The following is a 20,726-nucleotide window of genomic DNA, read 5'->3' on the forward strand; positions in this document are numbered from 1 at the left end:
CACCGTGAGGCCTAAACGATCATGTATGGAAGAACAGACCCAGAGTTAAATCTAACCTCACGTCACACAGAAATCACAAATGAATCTGGGATCCTCTTGGACGTAGGATCGAACCCTCGGCACGGCCCTTGTGGATTTGTTCTCACCTCACGTTCCCAGGGACGTGAGGTTTAGCTCCCTTAGCCTTCCTCGTAGCTCATGCCTCTTAGTTCTGGGACTAGTCTAGTGGCATAAGATAAAAAAAAACTAGCAGGAAAGGAAGGAAATTATAAGGAGAAGGATAGGAGGTGGAATAGAGGAAGAGGGTGTAGGAACGATGCACATCCACTTACACCATTTGGAAATAGTCCCGGTGTACAAGAATTTGAGGCATAGTTCTGGACCCAGATTCACGAAGCAGTTACGCAAGTACTTACGAACGTGTACATCTTTCCTTAATCTTTAACGGCTTTGATTACATATATTAAACAGTTTACAAGGATGAAAACTTGCCAATCAACTGTTGTTATTGTTATGAACAGCCTCCTGGTGCTTCGGAGCTCATTAACTGTTTAATAATTGCAAACCGAGCCGCCAAAGATTAAAAAAAGATATACAGGTTCGTAAGTGCTTGCGTAACTTTCGTGAATCTAGCCCCTGGTATATATAGGCGACCTGTTCTGTATGAGGGGAAGCAACGAGAGGACTTAAGGGGGAACTATAAGATACTGAGCGACGTGAGGAGGTTCTCCTTCAGTGAGGGAGAGGGGGGGGGGAAGAAGGGGGACCAAGTGGAGGAGGGCCAACACCATCCCCCAGTTTAAAAATGACATGTGTCAGAATATTAGAATGTTGGTGTTTGCGTCAAAGTGAATCGGTGGACGCTGAGGACGTGACCTGATCTTCTCTACCTATAAACACCAAGATGTCGGCCCCCATCTCGACTAGCACTAGTATCTACAACCACCACCCTGCCCTCCACAACCACCACTCGGCCCTCCACAACCACCACCCTGCCCTCCACAACCTGGTACCACCCTGCCCTCCACAACTACAACATTCACCACCACCGCCTCACCAGCACCGTGCCCGCCTCATTCACAACATTCACCTGTGCCAACGCCATCTGTACCACCACCACCACCACCACCCACCTACACACCCACATCTCCCACTTGTCTTACCACCTTCCTCTCCCTCACCTCCCGCGTGACTCAAGCCCATACTGTACTTGGCAACCATCTTCCCGTTCCTAAATAAGAGGGTTTGTCGACCTCGAAATTAGCGCAAGACGTCAGATATTCGCCTTCAAATCTACTCAATGGGCTTTAAAAGATCTTAAGATTACATCTTACTCCCTAACGCGGCCACTGTGAGTTAGAGAAGAAAGTAATAGATTCACAAGACAGGTGCCTTCAGGGGTGTGTTAAGGAGAGTTCGACTCCGTCTTGACCGATGTTCAGTCCGTGTTTTGCCATGATAATTAATCCTTTAGAATTTGTCTTTTTGTTGCTGGAAGGGTGGAGGTCGGGGGGTAGCTCAGAGGGTCGTGGAGAGCACGGAGGGTCGTGGGTAGCTCGGAGGGTCGTGGGGAGCTCAGAGGGTCGTGGGGAGCACGGATGGTCGTGGGGAGCACGGAGGGTCGTGGGTAGCTCGGAGGGTCGTGGGGAGCTCAGAGGGTCGTGGGGAGCACGGAGGGTCGTGGGGAGCACGGAGGGTCGTGGGGAGCTCGGAGGGTCGTGGGGAGCACGGAGGGTCGTGGGGAGCACGGAGGGTCGTGGGGAGCTCGGAGGGTCGTGGGGAGCTCGGAGGGTCGTGGGGAGCTCGGAGGGTCGTGGGGAGCACGGAGGGTCGTGGGGAGCTCGGAGGGTCGTGGGGAGCTCGGAGGGTCGTGGGGAGCACGGAGGGTCGTGGGGAGCTCGGAGGGTCGTGGGGAGCACGGAGGGTCGTGGGGAGCACGGAGGGTCGTGGGGAGCTCGGAGGGTCGTGGGGAGCACGGATGGTCATCTTATCTATATAAAGTCTATATAAATATCTATATAAAGCATCTTAATCACCTTCAGTGGTTAAGTTCTTAATTGCACACTAGTTTCTCTGTCAGCTATCTCACCCTGTCGGAGTAAGAGTCACATTCGTATGTGTATGTATGTATGTGTGTGTATGTATGTGTGTGTATGTATTTGTGTGTGTGTATATATGTGTGTGTGCATGTATATGTATAAAGTATAAAGTTGATCAGAATTACATTTCACCATTATAAATTCACATTAATGCATTCATAAATCTGTGTATCTATATATTTACGTATGTAACTTAGCCTAACATTTTAAAAGCACAACGATCACCTTCTGTGGCTGTCCAATAAATCTCTAAACTATATGTTTGACAAATCTCTCGCCCTGTCCATGGAGGACAGAAGAAAATGTATATATGCTGGTTAGCATTGTAAATGTGTGGCCACGTCTGTGGTAGAAAATAATAATAATAAAAAAAACTTCCCCAGGATGCATCTCACAACAGTTGGCTTACGCAGAGGTATCTACTACTAGGTGAACCGTTGCCTCGACTGTAAGGAAACACGCCCAAACATCTCGACCTGCCTGAGAAACACAGGGATCAAGCTTTAAGATCATCAACTAATGCTGCAGAAACTCAGCATTTGTGCATCCTCGAACGGGTGGACAAAAAAAGGGGCTTCAAGCAATGGCTTAGGTTCTGGCTCTCGCCTCGTCACCTGTCTCTGGCGTTTACCTGATTCATTTCTCAGCGCGTTAATTATCGCAGGTGTATCTGAGGAACCTGTCGCCACCTTAGTGCCAGCCAGCGCGTAAAAGGCAATACTCAACCGTCCGTTTTATGACGGCTGTCAAACGTCTTGGCCGGGACGGGACCCGTCTAGTGACGTCACGTCTAGGGGGAGAAAGGGGATGTTGCATTGATGGTGCTACTGTGGTAATGATGATGGTGACGGGTGCAACAGCCTGGTGAAGGACGCCATGCAATCCAGAGTGACTAGAAGACAATATATGAAACATAATTGCATGCTTCACATTTAACGAAAAGAGCAAAATGAACCTAAGGTTCAGCAGACGATGCGATGAGCTCCAAGTAGAGAGAAAGCGTGCAACTAGTGTGGAGAACAGCAAACTGAAGTGAGCAGGAAGGTTCTAGAGAGAGCTAGAAACAAGTACACTAAGATCTGAAGGTAAACAGAGACGCAGTTTAAGAATAACATAGTAGGTAAAGCTAAAGAATAACCCAGGCTTTTGTATAATAGTATAGGACAAAATTTAAGAATTAAATTACCTGTCAAATTTCCATATAGTAAGTGACAAGGTTTGTGATGAGCTAAAGAAGACATTCCTGAGTAAAGAGGAAGAAACAATACCAATAATGGGAGACATGGTAGTAAATGAGGAGGTAGAGAAACGACTGCTTGAGGAGAATATGATCAAGCGAGTGGGGACTGTTCCCAGTAGCGCTTATAATTCAACGTTAGAAAATGGGGAGCTCCTAGAAATGGGAAGCTCCTAGAGGTGGGGAGCTCCTAGGAATGGGGAGCTCCTAGAAAGGGGTAGCGCCTAGAAATGGGGAGATATATTCACACAATCACAAACAATCGACACAACTTCAAATTCTGGCTGAAAACAAATTTGCATATCTACCTCTACTCACTACTCAGGTAATAAATAGTATTAATATCGTACACTAATTCAATTTTGAATATAAGCCTGGGCATGTTTTTTTTGTTTTTTTTTTTTTGTTTTTTTTGTTTTTGAGATATATACAAGAGTTGTTACATTCTTGTAGAGCCACTAGTACGCGTAGCGTTTCGGGTAGGTCCCTGGAATACGATCCCCGCCGCGAAGAATCGTTGTTACAACCAAGTACACATTTTACTGTCGAGTTAAACAGAGGCTACAGTTAAGGATTTGCGCCCAGTAAATCCTCCCCGGCCAGGAAACGAACCCATGACATAACGCTCGCGGAACGCCAGGCGAGTGTCTTACCACTACACCACGGAGACTGGTTATCAGCAACCTCTAACAAATTACGTCTGAACATGGCCGCTTGTCCGTATGGCAGAAAATGGACGAAATTTGAAAATGAAAAAAATTGAAAATAAATTTTTGGATTTTTTTTTCCAAAACAGTACGTTAAGGGTCCTCTGGTAGGTTAGGAGAGCAGGAAATTCTTCTAAAGTTTCAAAAGTCATGAAAACCGTTAATTGAAAGTTTCCTCTCCTAACTTAACCGAGTAAGCCAGAGGACTCAAACAGAAAACGGGACAGTAAGTCACTTTCGTGAGCCGATTTCATTTCAAATTACGTCCATTTTTGGCAATAGCGCGCCTACGAGCGAAAAGCGACGTTATTTTTTAAAAGACGGGTTTTCTATAAGAGTGTAGTTGTGAACTTAAACACACTTCGCGTAGTTAGAAATTGGAATTTGGCATTAGATTTCAATAGCGTGCTAGCGTAGGTGGAATGGGGAGCTGGCCTGAGCATGATGGAGTAGACGGTAGAGTGTAGACAGATGACGAGGGCAGGGAAGAGGAGGGGCAGGAGAAAGGTGGAAGGGGGGCAGAGGATAGGTGGGGGGGGGGGGACAGGAGGGAAGGGGGAGGGGGCTGCATTGACGACACGTAAGTGTGGTAAATAAAATTCTCCCCCGCTCCCTATCATCCATCTCCCCCTCCCCTCACCCATCACCCACTCCCCCTCCCCCATCCCCCCCTCCCCTATCCGCGCTCAAGGGCCCATGTCCACCTTACACCGCGCCCCGAAAATAGAGCTGCGCGCGCAGTTGTCTGGGCTAAGAGGAGCCAGTGCGCGCAGGTCCGAACCCCATTCTCACTGACCGGTATGAAAGCAATTCAAGATGCACTAAATAAATGTATACATTTTGCCCCGAAGGGCGGAGTTAGTGATGCGTTAGATGAACATTCCACCATAGCAGCGTGTTCATCACCCTCCCTTCACTAGGGAGGAAACCCGCTGGGTTGTTCATCCTGTCACTTGTACCCAGACACAGCTGGGACTTGCTTAACTGTCTCAAGTAAGCGTCAAACAAGGAGATGAATATTTACCAACCCTTAAACTATTAATTTTTATGGTATTTTGCGGGTACAAGGTTGAGGAATATTTTAGGAACAATATTTATATGTTTAACAAATTATGTTTAACTGACGCAAACCCTTTGGAAATGATTATACTCGACGTGTTTCTAAAGCTGCCGCCCAGTTGGGTGGGTGTGGAGCACATGACTGTAAAGCTGCCGCCCAGTTGGGTGGGTGTGGAGCACCTGACTGTAAAGCTGCCGCCCAGTTGGGTGGGTGTGGAGCACATGACTGTAAATCTGCCGCCCAGTTGGGTGGGTGTAGAGCACATGACTGTAAAGCTGCCGCCCAGTTGGGTGGGTGTAGAGCACCTGACTGTAAAGCTGCCGCCCAGTTGGGTGGGTGTGGAGTAATTTTCGGATTTGTGTGTTTTTTAAAAGACAAAAAATCAAACAAAGATTCCTCGCAATTCAACTTCTTCTACTCAAGCTGATTACAATTTCCATCAATTCCTAAAGTGTGAATTCCACCTCAATTCCAGGACTGCAAACACGGGATGAATTATGCATCTTGTGGAGCACGAGACGTCGACTTCCAACACCTGCCGGCGTTATGACTTAAAGGTTACAGGTATGTAACATTCAATTAACATTTCCTCGACCTTTTCTCTTCAGGTGAGCATCTTAGGTCATCTCAACTGGATGCCCACTGAAGGTGAAGATCAGGAGGCGCTGTTTTAAATATTGAAGGGTGTTTTGGCCTGATCATGTGGTTGATGATGGGGGTTGATTGATTGATTGAAGGGAGCTGATTGATGGTGTGGTTGAGAGAGAGTGAGCGACTCACTCACTCACTCTGACTCTGAGACTTGAGATCTTGGCGTCACCATTGCCCCATACAGCTGGCCGCCGGCCCGCTCTGAGGAATATTTACACATGTACTCACTTACCTAAGAGCCAGCCCCTAATGGGTGGTGGTGGTGCGTGGTCGTGGCGTCGAGGGGCTCACGTACGACGCCCTCGGGCTGGTGTAGGGTGCCTTGGCCCCCCCCCCCCCTCTCAGCACGGCCTACGTGCCAAAGACTTGGGTTAGAAAAAAGGAATGAAGCTGGTTCGGAACAGATAGGAGCTGCTTCACACATGGGCCTTGTGAAGGTGCCTTTGTTTTTGTTCTGAGGTGAAGACGGTCATCAGACCAGCTGGCCGAATGGTCTGATGAGACTGGCGTGGTAGTCAGCCGGGTCTTCCAGTCAGACCGGCCTGGAAGATCAGTTTGCTCTTCTGGTGGTTCCATGACTCCTGCTGTGTTGGCCTCACTCTGCTAGTCCTCTTGACCTCTCCCTTTGTGTTGTAACAACGTACAACACTTTCTTCCTGTAACTTTCAACGCCAATTTAAATTTGTCAATTCCCCCAACTCCGATTTTTCAGATTATGTTCTTGAACTGAGCTCTGTTGCATGAGCTGTGTGTTGAGGCTATGTGTTGATCAACACCGTCCCTTAAATCTGTTGATGTATGAGAGTGAGGGATCGCAAGTATCCATATCTTTATGGTATAATTAGTTTATGTTATTAGTTAATTTGTCATCTCATCATGTTAATTTAATGCTATATGTTTTGTCAATATAAGATCCAACGCCCTAATTTTAAGCAATATGTTTCTTGTACGGCTCTGCACCTGTTCCCTCCAGCTACAGCTGTACACCTGTTCCCTCCACTCAAACGGTAATGACGTTGTGTAAATCACCGACATAAAAACAAATGAAGCTTCTAAATCTAGATTATAAAATACAGTTATAACGAGTGTTATGTTGTTAGGATATAACCTTCATGTAAAATAATGTACTCAAATTGTGTATAAATTAACCTAATTTTAAATGAAGGTTTTCATTTGACTGTTTTGTGTTCACCTTGTGGTTGTACAGTAAAGTAGTTGAGGCCTCAACAGCTCTCGCAGTTGGTAGGCTTTAAGTCTAACATTCAGAATTCTGAAATTCAATCAGTTAGCAATTAATTAACGATATATTATATCAGGCCTAAGCCAGCACTACAGCATATACAAAGAGTATAATACCCTTCCCACCAGCCACTCTCCCAGACCAACAACAAAATCAACTCATTCCATTCCATAAATCGCACGACACTGCATCTTCCCAAGTGACTCACGTTGCTCTTTTGTTTTCACCCCGCGCGGGTGCCACTTCCTAGACGCGCTCGCTTCAGTATTTTCATTTTCGCTCCCTACCTGTATATTGTCTGAGTACGAGAGGCACCGTCGGAGGCCTAACAGGCGCCGTCGGAGGCTTAGACCTGTAAGCGATTGTCGAATCTTGCCATAAGGGAAGAAAAATGTTAGATATGTGGCACACCTTCGCTGGCGTCACAGATATGGCTATTTGGGTCGGGCGGGAAAATACAGCGACCGCAAGCATTAGCGTGTCCGCTCTTTATCGTTTGGCCTGTTTTCTCCTTTCGTCTTCCTGGGCGCTTTAAAGCAGCCTTGTTCACTATATATTGTTCTCGTAAATTTAAGTCTTTTACGACGACTTTCTTAAATGCAACAATATGAAGAGTCAATGAAAATTCATTGTGAATATAAATAGTTTTCGAAATAAAACAAAACTGGATGATAGTCAGGGAGAGGGTGTATTGGTAAGGAATATCTTGCATTTTTGGCAGCGGAAGCCCAAGGGACTCTAAAAATGTTCAAAGCAATTAAAGCACCCTTGATAGATCCCAAGGAAACGTTTTCATAGGATTGTAATGAGTATCCGAGTAACAGAGAGGCTTTTTGGTGAACTCAAAACGACGTTTAAAAGGTTCAAATTAACTTGAATGAACTAGGTTAAAATTTAAATGGCCTCAAAGAAAACACACTCCAAGGGATGTAATTTACTCTAAGGACTTCAGATGGTTCAAAAGTATTAAAAGGTATTCCGATGTGACTTTTAGAGAATCAAAGGTAGTTTATTTTGTTGAGATTTTAAAGCGGTGAGTGTTTTTTTTATTTTATTAAATATATATATATATATATATAAATATATATATACAGAATTGTTACATTCTTGTACACATGTGTGCTCTGGCCATATATCCCCACCCCAGCTGCTTGTGTTACGAAGCTGAATACAGTTACCACAGCTAAGGCTCACCCGGTGATGGTTGAACATGGAGAAGAATCTCCATGACGTTTCATAGATTGGCAGCCTAACGTCAACCTTGTGGAGTTGGATGATTGATCATCAACTCGACTTTTCGACAAGACGGTCATCGATGCTCGAGTTACTGGAATAATGTCTGGAAGGAATAAAGGAAATAGTGTGATGACATGGAATGAAGTGTCTGACTCTTTTTTTAATTGAAAAATTAAATGGTTGGTAAAGTGTTGCAAGGTGAATGCCGAGGAGGCCATGGAAAATGAAGAAACCGGTTGAGCTTACTTTTCTTTTTTTTTAGCTTTTAAGTGGAGTGCCAAAAAGGACTATTCTGAGACTCGCACCTTTTTTATAACTTACTGCGTGAGGTACCCGGCGGTGCCCAGGGACACCAGTTAAGTGCTGGGACCGCTGCCTGGATCGCCTTAGCACTCTTTGCTCTACTGTATATCTACTCCAAGGTAGAGTATACACTAGGTAGGTAGATATTTTTATATTTTATTTTCATTAACTCATTTAGGTACATCTGCATTTGTGCAGCTGCCCTAGACTATATGAAGGGGAGTACAGTGTGTCAAAAAGCTAGCTACGTGATGCTAAAAAATCCCCATCACACAGGATGGTTAGTCATACAGGGCCATACAGTGCAGTAGCTGGCAAATTTTGGGTCCCAGGGTAGTTGATAAAATTCTATTGATTCGGCCACCCACCTTTCATTTTCACCAATTTCGTGGGGACCGACAAGGGGATTCATCTCCCCATTTTCGTGGGGACCGACCCCATTTGCTGAGAACATCCCCCTTACCCGCGCATGTTAGCTACATACCAGTCATCCTGCAAAATTATGTGAGACTAGCTCTAAGCGTCTGACCTCCAATCTTGGACAGCCAGACATACTCTATAATAGATATAAACGATATTGACTAGAATTCCTGTAACCACATCATTCAGTTTTGTAAAGTTATAAAAATCCAAGGAAATACGGCATGGATTTAAAAAAATTGGATTCAACAGTCATTTTTTGAATGCTTGACAAAATAATTACTATGAAGTACAATCATTAATGGAGGATGGGTTAATAACCCACGTGGGCAAGTTAGTAGTTACCAATAGTTGTGAGAGATCTTTAGCGTATGTGAGTGATTTATAAGTGTTTTGTGGACGGGTGGTTTGCAGTGGGTGCTCAATATTTTATATATAATTCGTGTTTTTGTATTTTCTGTTCGTGTTATTGGAATGTCAATTGCGCATGCGGCAAATAAACATTCTCACCCTAGTAGCTGGCCGGCACGCATTCACTCGCTCATCTGTCCTTCCCCCCAGAGTTCACCAACGACGCTCATCTGGGGAACAAAGTCCTCAGCCTCTGAACCTCTCACTTGTGGACTAGTGTATATATCTCTCTCTCTCTCTCTCTCTCTCTCTCTCTCTCTCTCTCTCTCTCTCTCTCTCTCTCTCTCTCTCTCTCTCTCTCTCTCTCTCTCTCTCTCTCTCTCTCTCTCTCTCTCTATATATATATATATATATATATATATATATATATATATATAATTAAGACAGGAAATTCTTTCCTTAAGTACTTTCGTATTTAATAATACATCTTCAGAAGGATCTTCCCATCCTTCTGAAGATGTATTATTAAATATAAAAGTACTTGAAAATACTTGAAAGGCGTGAAAAATTAGTGTTGGACTTAAGAAGCTGTAGAGTACTATTAAGGCTTACTGACAACCAGCAAGTATAAACAAATCCACAAGGGCCGTGATGAGGGTTCGAACCTACGCCCGGGATGATCCCAGACGCTGCTTTAGTCGATTGCGCCACGACATGGTCAAAAGAATTGCAACCGGGAGTGCAATTCCCTTGACCATGTCGTGGCCCAATCGACTAAAGCAGCGTCTGGGATCATCCCGGACGCAGGTTCGAACCCTCATCACGGCCCTTGTGGATTTGTTCATTTGATGTTGTTTATTTGATAAAATTTTGCGTACATTTTTACACAGAAAACGTTTTTGTAAATATTTATTATATTACTCCGGATATGACCACAAAATATTAGGAAAAAACAAACAGTAGAACAATAAAAATACATAACTAAAAATCACATAAATTTTGTCATAAAGACATATTTGTTTTCAGAGTATGGAAGCAGTGTGCAAGATTAGTTGGCTCTTGTGGTATGGTAAGTTAATGTGCGATAATGATGGTTTGATTGAAGATCAAATTTATATGGGAAACCGGATTAGGAAACCTTACTGTCTGATGGAGTTTGCTTTAAGTATACAATAATAATACTACTATTAATAATAATTTATTTTGTCGGGGGACAGGCAGCCAGTGTTATGCCTCAGAGAAAGCATAAATGGAAGCTTAGAAGCATAGTAGGAAGTTTAAGGAGAAGCTTAATGGAAGCCCAGTGGGGAGCCTATTAAGAAGCCTAGTAGGAAGCCTAATAAAAAGCCAAGACAAAACCTAAAGATTTTGTTATTCAAATAAACAATAGGAACAAGACTGGGCCATTAAAAGCTGAGACAGGTCAGATAACATATAATGACAAAGAAATAAGTACTATTTTAAATAAACATTTTGTCTCTGTATATATTTACAAGAGAAGAACTTAAAATTATGCCTTCAGCCGAACAAGTGGACTAATGAGTTTTACGTAAATTAACTTAGAAGAGAAGAGGCTAAGAATTAAAGATCTCATTGTTAATTGAAATAGGACATTAGAAGTATGTATATATATATATATATATATATATATATATATATATATATATATATATATATATATATATATATATATATATATATAATATGTGTGTAATCATTAGGAGTGTTAAATACCAGTTAAAATTAAGTTTGCGTACCCTGTAATTGTCATTTTCGCCCTCTGGCTGTTGTTGTACTGGCTTGCATATGTTGCCTTAGTTTGACGAGGTTTTGTCCTAATATGCTAAGTGTTTGCTACAGGAGGTGTGGCCCTGGGCGCTGGTGTAGGGGCTGAGAGCGCCATGGCAGCAGGGTGGCGGACAGCCCTCGGCGTAGCTACAGGCTCAGCCTTACACAGTCTTCCTGAGGCGTTCCGTAAGACCGTGGCTCATGTGCACCTCTGCTTGAGCGAAGACCTGGGTCAGTAGACCAACTTAGTGAGGAAATCTTGTAATTTGGGAATATATCGAGTGATGCGCTCAGCCTGAGACATACGAGGAAGTCGGCATCATATGGTTGATTCCTTAACTCTTCTCGATCAATCCTTATTTTGGAGTTTATATATTATATTTAATTTGTAAACAATTATAATACAAAAAATTAATGCACGTAAGCGCAAGCGGACACCATAGGTGATAAACACAAGCACAGGTGCATATAACTTTCTAAGATCATTAATTAAGAAATATCTAGATTTGCTTCCTCGGTCGCTCCTCAATACTTTGTATAATGCCCGATTATTATTATTATTAATATTGTTATTATTAATATTATAATGATTGCAATTGTTATATTTTCGATTATTATTGTTATTTTCATTTGTATTATCATTCTTATAATGATACAAATAATATAATTATTATTATTCCTGGGCTCGTGGTGCCAGACGAGGTGTTCGTGAGGGGGGTGTGGAAGGGGGGCAGGACCCCCACGAGCGTGTGGACCCCCTTGGAGTGCCAGGTCACCGCCCTGGGCCACTCAGCCTACCATAGTGACGGCGCCACCTATGTCCTGGTGGGCCGCGTCCGCTGCCTCCTCCACTATCTGTCTCTAGTGAGTGTAGCGGTGCTACAGGGGCTGTGTACTATCATAGGTACACTCCCCATTTGTGCAGTACAGTCCCCACTTAGGCAGCTTCCCTGTATAAAGAAAGCTGCATAAACCCTGTACCCGCTGTATCATGGGGTTACAATTTGTATCAGGAGCTAGCTGTATGATACTAACATTATTCCCATTTCCATACCCATGTTGTGAGCGGTATTAAATCTCATACCCATGTTGTGAGGGGGGGTAGCTCACCCCCTATACCTATGTTGTGAGCGGTAGTAAGCGGAACGATAGTTTACAAGAATGTAAAATCAACTTCATTTCTATGTTCTCTGTTAACCCCCAATGTACCTTCTTGTATATGAATAAATAAATAAATAAATAAGTAGTGGAAAATGTTGGTCACGTTATGGGGTCACGGGGACTGAACCCTTACACAGGAAGTCACTGAAAAGTGTCCCCGTAGCCTCGGTACAGAGGTCACAATGACTGCTAAAGTTTTGCAGCACTGAACCACAGCACGCCCCTGTGGCCCAATGGATAAGGCATTGGCCTCCTAAGCCAAGGATTGTGGGTTCGAGTCCCACCAGGGGTTCTTTATAGTGGAAGCTACTGCGAAATGTACACATATTTTAGCAGTACACATATTTTAAATGTTTTGGTTCACTCATTAGTGCGGGTGTAAGACAACTTTGTGCATTTTTGTATATGCAGCATTGCTAAAGGCTGCAGGATTTGTATTTTTGTCTATTTACATTTTAATGGGCATTGAGTAGAAGCCATTTCGTTTCGGTGGGCAGTGACATCATCCGCTGTAGCGAAGACCCGAGTTCGAGCCTGGAGAGGGAAGGTAGGTTGAGCACAAATGAACAAATCCACAAGGGCCGTGACGAGGATTCGAACCTACGTCGGAGAGCATCCCAGACGCTGCCTTAATCGACTGAGCTACGACATGGTAAAAGAGTTGAAACCAGAAGTTCTACTGAAATTACTTTGATCCTGCAGCCTCTCCGAGACACAAACCAGGGTTTTACACAACTCCCCCCATGCACTCGAGCTATGTCAATAGGGCGTTCTACCTCTTCGCCCTTACTTCATTACACAACTCTTTCTTCAACTCATTATTGTATTATTCACATCATCGTTGTATTGCAATTGTTACTAACTGCCGCGTGTTTCTTTGTGACAGATCCGGAGACTGGCAGCCAAAAACACTATCAATATAACTGTAAGTTATATTACCGTGACTGGCGAACTGTTTAATGCACAAGCATTATCATGCAACATTTTTGCAGAAGATAATCGAAATTAACTTTGGTTTTACTCCTTAACTCTGAGATGATAGACTATGAGGAGAGGTTAGCTCACTGTTAATATGTTACTGTTTCAGAAAACCTTGTATCTGCTTGTGCCCACCGAGGCGGTAAACACGGACGTGAGAGCACTAGTGGTATCAAGCATCCCTGAAAAGCTGAATGTTGTGCTGCTTAGCCTTCAACATTCCCTCGAAGAAACCCTTGGGCCACGAAGAGAGAGCCGTGAAGGGAAAAACAGTGTGAGGGAGTTGATGTTCGCGAGCAGGAGAGCCGACTCGACTGAGCGAATGCCGACGCAATTCAGACGCCATGATGGGAAGAGTGAGCTTGATCATAGCCAGAGACTCAAACGCCAGAACACGGCGAGTGAGCGTGCGAGCACGAACTTTGGTGCTCAGCAGACAGAAACAACTTTTCAGCGCAGCAGCAAGACCAGACCGGAGACTAATAAGGGGGACTCTATCAGCTCCTCGGCGAGGCTTCAAGTCACCCTCCACGTGGCGGAGTCTCCTGGGGACGGCAGCGTCTTCTTCAGAAAGGTCGGAATCTGGAGCTGGTCTTCTGGGCTAGTGCTCGACGGGGGACTAAAAGCAACACCTTCGGTCAACTTCTACGGCAGGAATTTGGTTATGACCATTGTTTATGTACGTTACTCCAAAGTTCATTTTCACTTTTTATTTATGGTCTATAACCATAAATAAAAACACACACAGACCATAAATAAAAAGTGAAAATGAACTTTGGAGAGTTAATTTTTCAACTACCCCCTCGACAGTGAAGAAAAACATAAGAAGTATTGAGAAGATTCGCGTTAGAATAATTAATCTTACCCTTTCGGTCATATATAATACTTTTGTAATGCAAGAATTCTTTCCATTTAATTAATTAATCTTACCCTTTCGGTCATATATAATACTTTTGTAATACAAGAATTCTTTCCATTTGTGATGCGTGTGCCAGAAGCCTCGGGTGTTCGAGATGCGCGGAGGCCGTCAGGAGCGCCCAGGCTCCCTGGAGAACGCGGACGGGTACGCCGCCGAGGTTGTCCGCACGCTGCAGCGAGGACTGAACCTCTCTGTGGTGCTCATGACCACTAACACCTTCGGTAGCCAGCTCCCCAATGGCTCTTGGAACGGCTTGATGGGCCATCTGACACGAGGGGTGGGTCACCTTAACACGAGGAGTGGGTCATAACACGAGAGAATATTTGTCCCTGCCTCCGTCTATCGCTGCACCCAGCTATCAACATATCGGACCGACCTTATTTTAACGCATGCTTCTTAAACACAACAACGTCTTGATAACCCGCACCACAGAAAATATAAACCTTTCGAACTCCTTACAGTAAATCAAGACAACCTTAAAATTCTTCTTGTTTCATATAAACAAAGCAAGGTCCCACGAATTCACTCTTCTTAAAAACTATTTCTTCGTTCATTCTAGAATACGAACTGCCTTAAAATCTCCTAAAATAAACAACTCCATCAAAAAAACTATATTCCGGATTTCGGGTAGGTCTGTATCTGTCGCTAAAACAATTTGTCTACTCGTCAGGAGGCCGACGTCTCGCCTATGGACTTCTCGCCATCACTGGAGCGGGCGCTGGTGGTAGACTTCAGCGAGTGGTTCAGTAGGGACAACGTTATCATCGTTTCACAGGCGCCCCGGCCTCTCCAACGGCCCTTCCTCCTCCTGCACATATTCTCAGGCTGGGTGAGTCCAACTCCCTTCCCGTTCGCGGGGTGTGCGTTCACAAAGTAAAATAGCGGGGAACTACGGCATTCTAACTCACCGCTACCGTCGAAAAAGCATTTGCTCTTCAGGTAAGGTAACTATGTAGTACTTGAGTTGCTCCTCAGGTGAGGTTGTCTGTTTTGCATGTGTTGCTGACGATCTTCGTGCTGGGGTGTGTTATGCATATATTGCATATACAGACGATGAGTCACAATAACGTGGCTGAAATATATTGACCAGACAACACCCTAGAAAGTGAAGGGACGACGACGTTTCGGTCCGTCCTGGAGCATTCTAAAGTCGATTGTGCACAATCGACCTGAGACCAGGACCGAAACGTCGTCGTCCCTTCACTTTCTAGTGTGTGGTCTGGTCAACATACTGTATAAAGTTGCCAAGCGTCTGTTTCCGTGTTGCAGGTGTGGATAACGATTTTGTGGATAATGCTGTACCTCTGTTGTTGGTGGTGGTGGAGACGATTTTGATGCTGTACCTCCTGTGTTCCAGGTGTGGGTGACGATTCTGATAATGGGTGTATCTTCAGGAAGCTTCCTGTGGGTGCTGGACCTCGTGCTGGGCACCGTCCGGGCCGGCAGGTGGGTACTGGTGTCTGGGTGTTGTTTCCACACAAGTGTTCACGCTCACTTTTCCCGGCTCCTGATCACCCGATTCGTATTCTGCTGTATTTAACATGTATATATCCATGGACTTATGAATTTCAAATTGGTTATTAAAAGCATTAATAAGTACGTTTCACCCATAGTAGCAATAGGCACTTGCCATGCTTGGAGGATGGGTTTTCATTATTAATTTATATTGTACCTTTATCTGAATAATTGGTACAATAATGGTTAATAATGTAACCCATCCTCTAACCATGGGAAGTGCCTATTGCTACTGTGGACGAATCGTACACTATTTGAACTGAAAGTATCGTTCTAATCACCATAATTATTGATATCCTGCAGGAAGTTGCACCGGAGAGATGCCCCAGTGACGGAAGTCCACGTCTCCTACCTGGCCACCGTCGCCACCATCCTCAAGCTCTTCGTCCTGCAAGGTTAGGTTACGTCAAGTTAAGTCATCAACGAAATTAATCGTACACTAGCTGGACCTTTTATGGCGTTGGGGCTAAACAGTCCATCTTTAGTTCTTCCTTAAATATTGGTATTCTTGTTGTTGGATGAGATGATGCGTTAACACTATTGTTGTCAGGGGCCTGACGACTGAGTGGACAGCGCTTGAGATCTGTAGTCCTAAGGTTCCAGGTTCGATCCCCGGCGAAGGCGGAAACAAATCGCCAGTTTCTTTCACCCTGATGTCCCTATTAACTAGCAGTAAATAGGTACCCGGCTGTTACGGGCTGCTTCCTGGGTGTGTGTGTGTGTTTGTGTGTTAAAAAAATAATCGTTGATTGACAGATGAGAGGCGGGCCGAAAGAACCAGAGCTCAACCCCCCCCCCCCCCCCCCACAAGCACAACTAGGTGAATACATACAGGCTACCTGTCCCCAACAAAATTAATTATTAATTAAATGTGTATATATTTAACTACTGATTTAACCATTGTGCAGTGTTCTTCCGTATATTTGTTAAATAATAACATAGTATTAGTTAGGAAGTACTTGTGTAACTGCTTGATCCACAAGTTTCCTGTCACCGACAACGAGGTATATTTTAAGCCTTATTATTTTCTGTAGCGCCGCACTCTAAAGAAAACGGCTGCCCCACATCGCAACTTATAAACTAGGACTAATATACACTATCCAGAGATGTACCTCACTTTGTATTACTGTCAAGTAATCACGATTATTTGGTAGTTTAGTCCTTGAACTTTGGTCAGGATTTCATTATATTTGCCCATTGGTCATTTAGCTATTTATGTGGTCATAATAATCCTCCAGAGGTTTCTATGACTGAAGCCCCTCCCACTAAGTTCAAGTATGTTTATTGAGATAAGAAAGAAATACATCTCAAAGGGATAGAGTAGCTTAGGCTATTTCTACCCCCGAAAGCAACAAAATAGGAGCTGTTGTCTGGATTAATCAAACCTATCCTCCAACAGGGAGCAGGACCTGGAGCGTCTCCCTGTCAGCCCTGGTAGCCGCCTCCTGCGTCTTCCTGGCGGTGGTGTCGTTAGTGGGAGTCTACCAGGGCTTCATCGTCGCCTTCCTGGCGGTGCCCAAGAGGGGGCCTCCCATAGACTCAGCCATGGACCTCATCCAGAGGCTGGATACAGTCATCCCGATCGTGCGCAAGAACACGGTCTATTACCAGTTCGTTGTGGTTAGTTGTGTGTGTGTAAGGGGAAGGGAGATTTTCTAGGTTTAAACAGAAATCATTACTTTCATTAACATTATTAAATAAATAACCCAACCCTGACATGTATTATTATTATTGGTATTGTTGTAAGTTTTTATAGCCTAGCTTGAACACCTGCAAATTGCTCTGCATAGACTAATATATATAATATATTAAACTGTGTAACTAGCTTCACGTTGCTACATAATCTTCCAAGCTTGGTGCCTTCTTTTGATAATCTAGTTTCACTAATTGGTTGATTAAGATTTTAACTTTGGTGTTCAGTTCCCTCAAGTTACAATCATGTATTATGTGCCTCCGTAACCTTGCCCACTTTCATCCACGGGATGAGAATGGGGTCCATGATAAATGAACAAAATCAAATGAAAGCCATGCTCTAATTTCACTCTTGTTCAATTGTTAAGAAGTTTGAGAGCTATCGCCCCATAGCGGCAAAGCTGACCTTCCATCAAGATGAGTTCATCAACACCTGGGGATTTTTTCAACTCGTTCACCGTGGAAAGTACGCGCTTATTGGTGAGTATTTTGTACATGATGCGCGTGGATGATGTGTGGATGAATGTGAGACATGGATGAACGTAAGAACATGGCACGCGTGGGTGATGGTAAGCACGTATGGATGATTGTGGTGTGGTGGTGTAAATGAGAGTGGATATTTCCAACTCTCAGCTAGAAATGCTTTTTTCGACGATAAACTTAGGTTAAGTTAGGCTAGGCAAGGCTGGGCTTGGTTAGCAAAGTTAGTTTAGGCTATGGAATGCTAGGTTAGCTTAGGTATTGCTATGTAACCATCCTTACTTTGCTATATAATCGTATTGGCTTAGCGTTTTTTATTATAATTATACTAAAATATTGATATTAGATTAGGCTATAAGCTACGTTAGGTTAGTTAACATTAGGCGTAGGAATTAAGTGCTAGTTGGAAATGAGATAAATAAGGCTAGCAGCGTACTGCGATGGTTTGACATATGTCATTTATGACACTTTTAACAACTGATAATTATGACTGTTCGTATCTCGTTGTCATGAATAATAACAAATAATTCCACCCTAATTCTAGTGTTTTGGTGCACCGAAATACAAAACACACCGCCATTGTTGGTATGAAAGAGACAGTCATGTCCAAAGTCGGGGACCTCGATAAAAGCCAAAACATATATGAATACACTGGCTTCTTGAAGCCAGTGAATTATATCTTCCTGTCGCACTCATAGATGTACCTTATCTTCCTCTCGCATTCATACAGACACCTACTCCTCGGGAGTGGGTCGGGCCGCCATGTTTGAGTCAAGGGCAGAGGAGTGTCGCTTCCACGTGTCCCGTCAAGTGCTTCAGCCCGATCTCGACCTTATGGCTTATCGACAGAATTCTGTCTTCAGAGAGAGGATCGATTTGGCGTAAGTATCGTTGGACGAGTTGCCATGAATCGCCCAGTTGTGCTTGCTCTGAGCTCCGGCTCTTTGGTCCCGCCTCTCAACTGTCAATCAACTGGTGTACAGGTTCCTGAGCCTACTGGGTTCTATTATATCTACACTTGAAGCTGTGTATGGAGTCAGCCTCCACCACATCACTGCCTAATGCATTCCACCTGTTAACTATTGTCACTGAAAAAGTTCTTTCTAACGTCCCTGTGGCTCATGTGGGTACTCAGTTTCCACCTGTGTCCCCTTGTACGCGTACCACCAGTGTTGAATAGGTATCCTTGTCTACCCTGTCAATTCCCCTGAGAATTTTGTAGGTAGTGATCATGTCTCCCCTTACTCTTCTGTCTTCCAGTGTCGTAAGGTGCATATGAGAGAAAGAGAGAGAGAATATGCTTATATGCCAGACATGTGTGTGGCAATTTGTTGAGATGATGCTACCAAGTGATGATACTCAACTCAGATAAGCGCCAGTCAGTAACTATACCAACATCTCTCTCTGCAGACTACGCCAGTTGCGTTCCTTTGGCATCATTGACAAAATTAAAGCGGACTTCTACTCGACATCTTGCGAAACACAGCTTTCCAAGGGGAACCTGCAAGCTCTTAATCTTATCCAGGTTGGTAAAAAAAAAAATACTGTATAGCAGTGTTTTATGAAGGTAAAAAAAATTAGTGGGAAACAGGACTGATACCTCCACACTCCATGAAAGTGGAAAACATCCACATTGTCACAGCCACTTATATATATGTTATAATTAATAGTCAGAATACACTACTTGGCCTAATATGCAAGACCAGATTTTACCTTACAAGCTGAGTTTTCCTGACATTATAATTTTTTTTTCTTATGGAATGATAAAGCTTTCCATTATATTATATATAATTTTATTTTTATAATTTGAGTTAAAACTAACATAGTTATGTTAGGTTAGGTTTGATCTTATTTCTAAGTCACTAATTCATGTTCTTAATATAATATAGTAGTACAGTATTACACTACACACAGAAATCACAATAGCGTGATGCATCAAATGAACAAATCCACAAGGGCCGTGATGAGGGTTTGAACTTACGCCCGAGAGGATCCCAGACGCTGCCTTAGTCGACTAGGCCATAACATGGTTAAAAGAATAGTAACCGGGAGTTCCACTGACCTCACATGGATCCTGCAGCCTCTCCGAGACACAAACCAGGGTTTCACACAATTTCCCCATGCACTCGGACTCTGCCAACTAGCTGTTCTAACTCTTCGTCCTCACTTCAATACACACAGAAATCACAATAGTGTGATGCATCAAATGAACAAATCCACAAGGGCCGTGATGAGGGTTCGAACTTACACCCAGGATGATCCCAGACGCTGCTTTAGTCGACTAGTCCACGACATGGTTAAAAGAATTTGAGGTCAATGTGAGGTCAGTGGAACTCCTGGTTACAATTCTTTTAACCATGTCGTGGCCTAGTTGACTAAGGCAGCATCTGGGATCATCCGATCATCCCAGGCGTAAGTTCGAACCCTCATCACGGTCCTTGTGGATTTGTTCATAGAGTAGTATTAATTAAAATATACCAAATTTAGATTTTTTTAAATAACAAAAATCACTGCCTTTTAGGCAAATCAGGCCTTGCATAATAGGGCAAGTAGTGCATTCTGGCTATTATATATATATATATATATATATATATATATATATATATATATATATATATATATATATATATATATATTGTGACGATAATCTCCTTCAAGAGATTGAGCCTGCTCTTCCCTCCAAAATTACGTCTTCACAATTATATAAAAAGACTATGGAAGAAATGTCCAACAACGACAACAACACCAGCACCAGCAAGGCTTGCCAGGGTGAGCAGAAACGTATGCAGCCCGCCACCTGTTCGGACCCAAATCACCAAACTACCCGTTGATCGCTACGGCTCCGCTGATTGGTCGCCGGTCTGGCTGCACCTGCACTCGCCCCCCAAT

At 43.7% G+C, this 20,726-nt stretch overlaps 1 protein-coding gene and 1 non-coding gene across 6 annotated transcripts in view; both read left to right on the forward strand.

Moving 5' to 3' along the window:
* LOC123758738 (glutamate receptor ionotropic, kainate 2) overlaps positions 1–20,726 on the forward strand; it is a 61,697-nt gene that overhangs the window by 39,673 nt on the left and 1,298 nt on the right. For 2 of the 5 annotated variants that reach the window (XM_069334550.1, XM_069334551.1), the window contains 12 exons: positions 5,579–5,667; positions 11,165–11,323; positions 11,790–11,956; positions 13,140–13,178; positions 13,341–13,910; positions 14,821–14,979; positions 15,508–15,596; positions 15,969–16,060; positions 17,065–17,285; positions 17,726–17,837; positions 18,568–18,718; positions 19,248–19,362. In XM_069334550.1, coding sequence (XP_069190651.1) covers positions 5,601–5,667; positions 11,165–11,323; positions 11,790–11,956; positions 13,140–13,178; positions 13,341–13,910; positions 14,821–14,979; positions 15,508–15,596; positions 15,969–16,060; positions 17,065–17,285; positions 17,726–17,837; positions 18,568–18,718; positions 19,248–19,362 — 1,941 coding nt within the window. In that variant the 5' untranslated portion in view covers positions 5,579–5,600. The remainder of the gene's footprint in view (positions 1–5,578; positions 5,668–11,164; positions 11,324–11,789; positions 11,957–13,139; positions 13,179–13,340; positions 13,911–14,820; positions 14,980–15,507; positions 15,597–15,968; positions 16,061–17,064; positions 17,286–17,725; positions 17,838–18,567; positions 18,719–19,247; positions 19,363–20,726) is intronic. The other 3 variants (XM_069334552.1, XM_045743367.2, XM_069334554.1) reach the window with 2 other exon arrangements.
* On the forward strand, positions 12,473–12,545 carry TRNAR-CCU (transfer RNA arginine (anticodon CCU)). Its single transcript has one exon. It is a non-coding gene; the product is annotated as a tRNA-Arg (tRNA).

This window comes from Procambarus clarkii, chromosome 31 (assembly GCF_040958095.1).
Source record: "Procambarus clarkii isolate CNS0578487 chromosome 31, FALCON_Pclarkii_2.0, whole genome shotgun sequence".
NCBI classification, from domain to species: domain Eukaryota; kingdom Metazoa; phylum Arthropoda; class Malacostraca; order Decapoda; family Cambaridae; genus Procambarus; species Procambarus clarkii.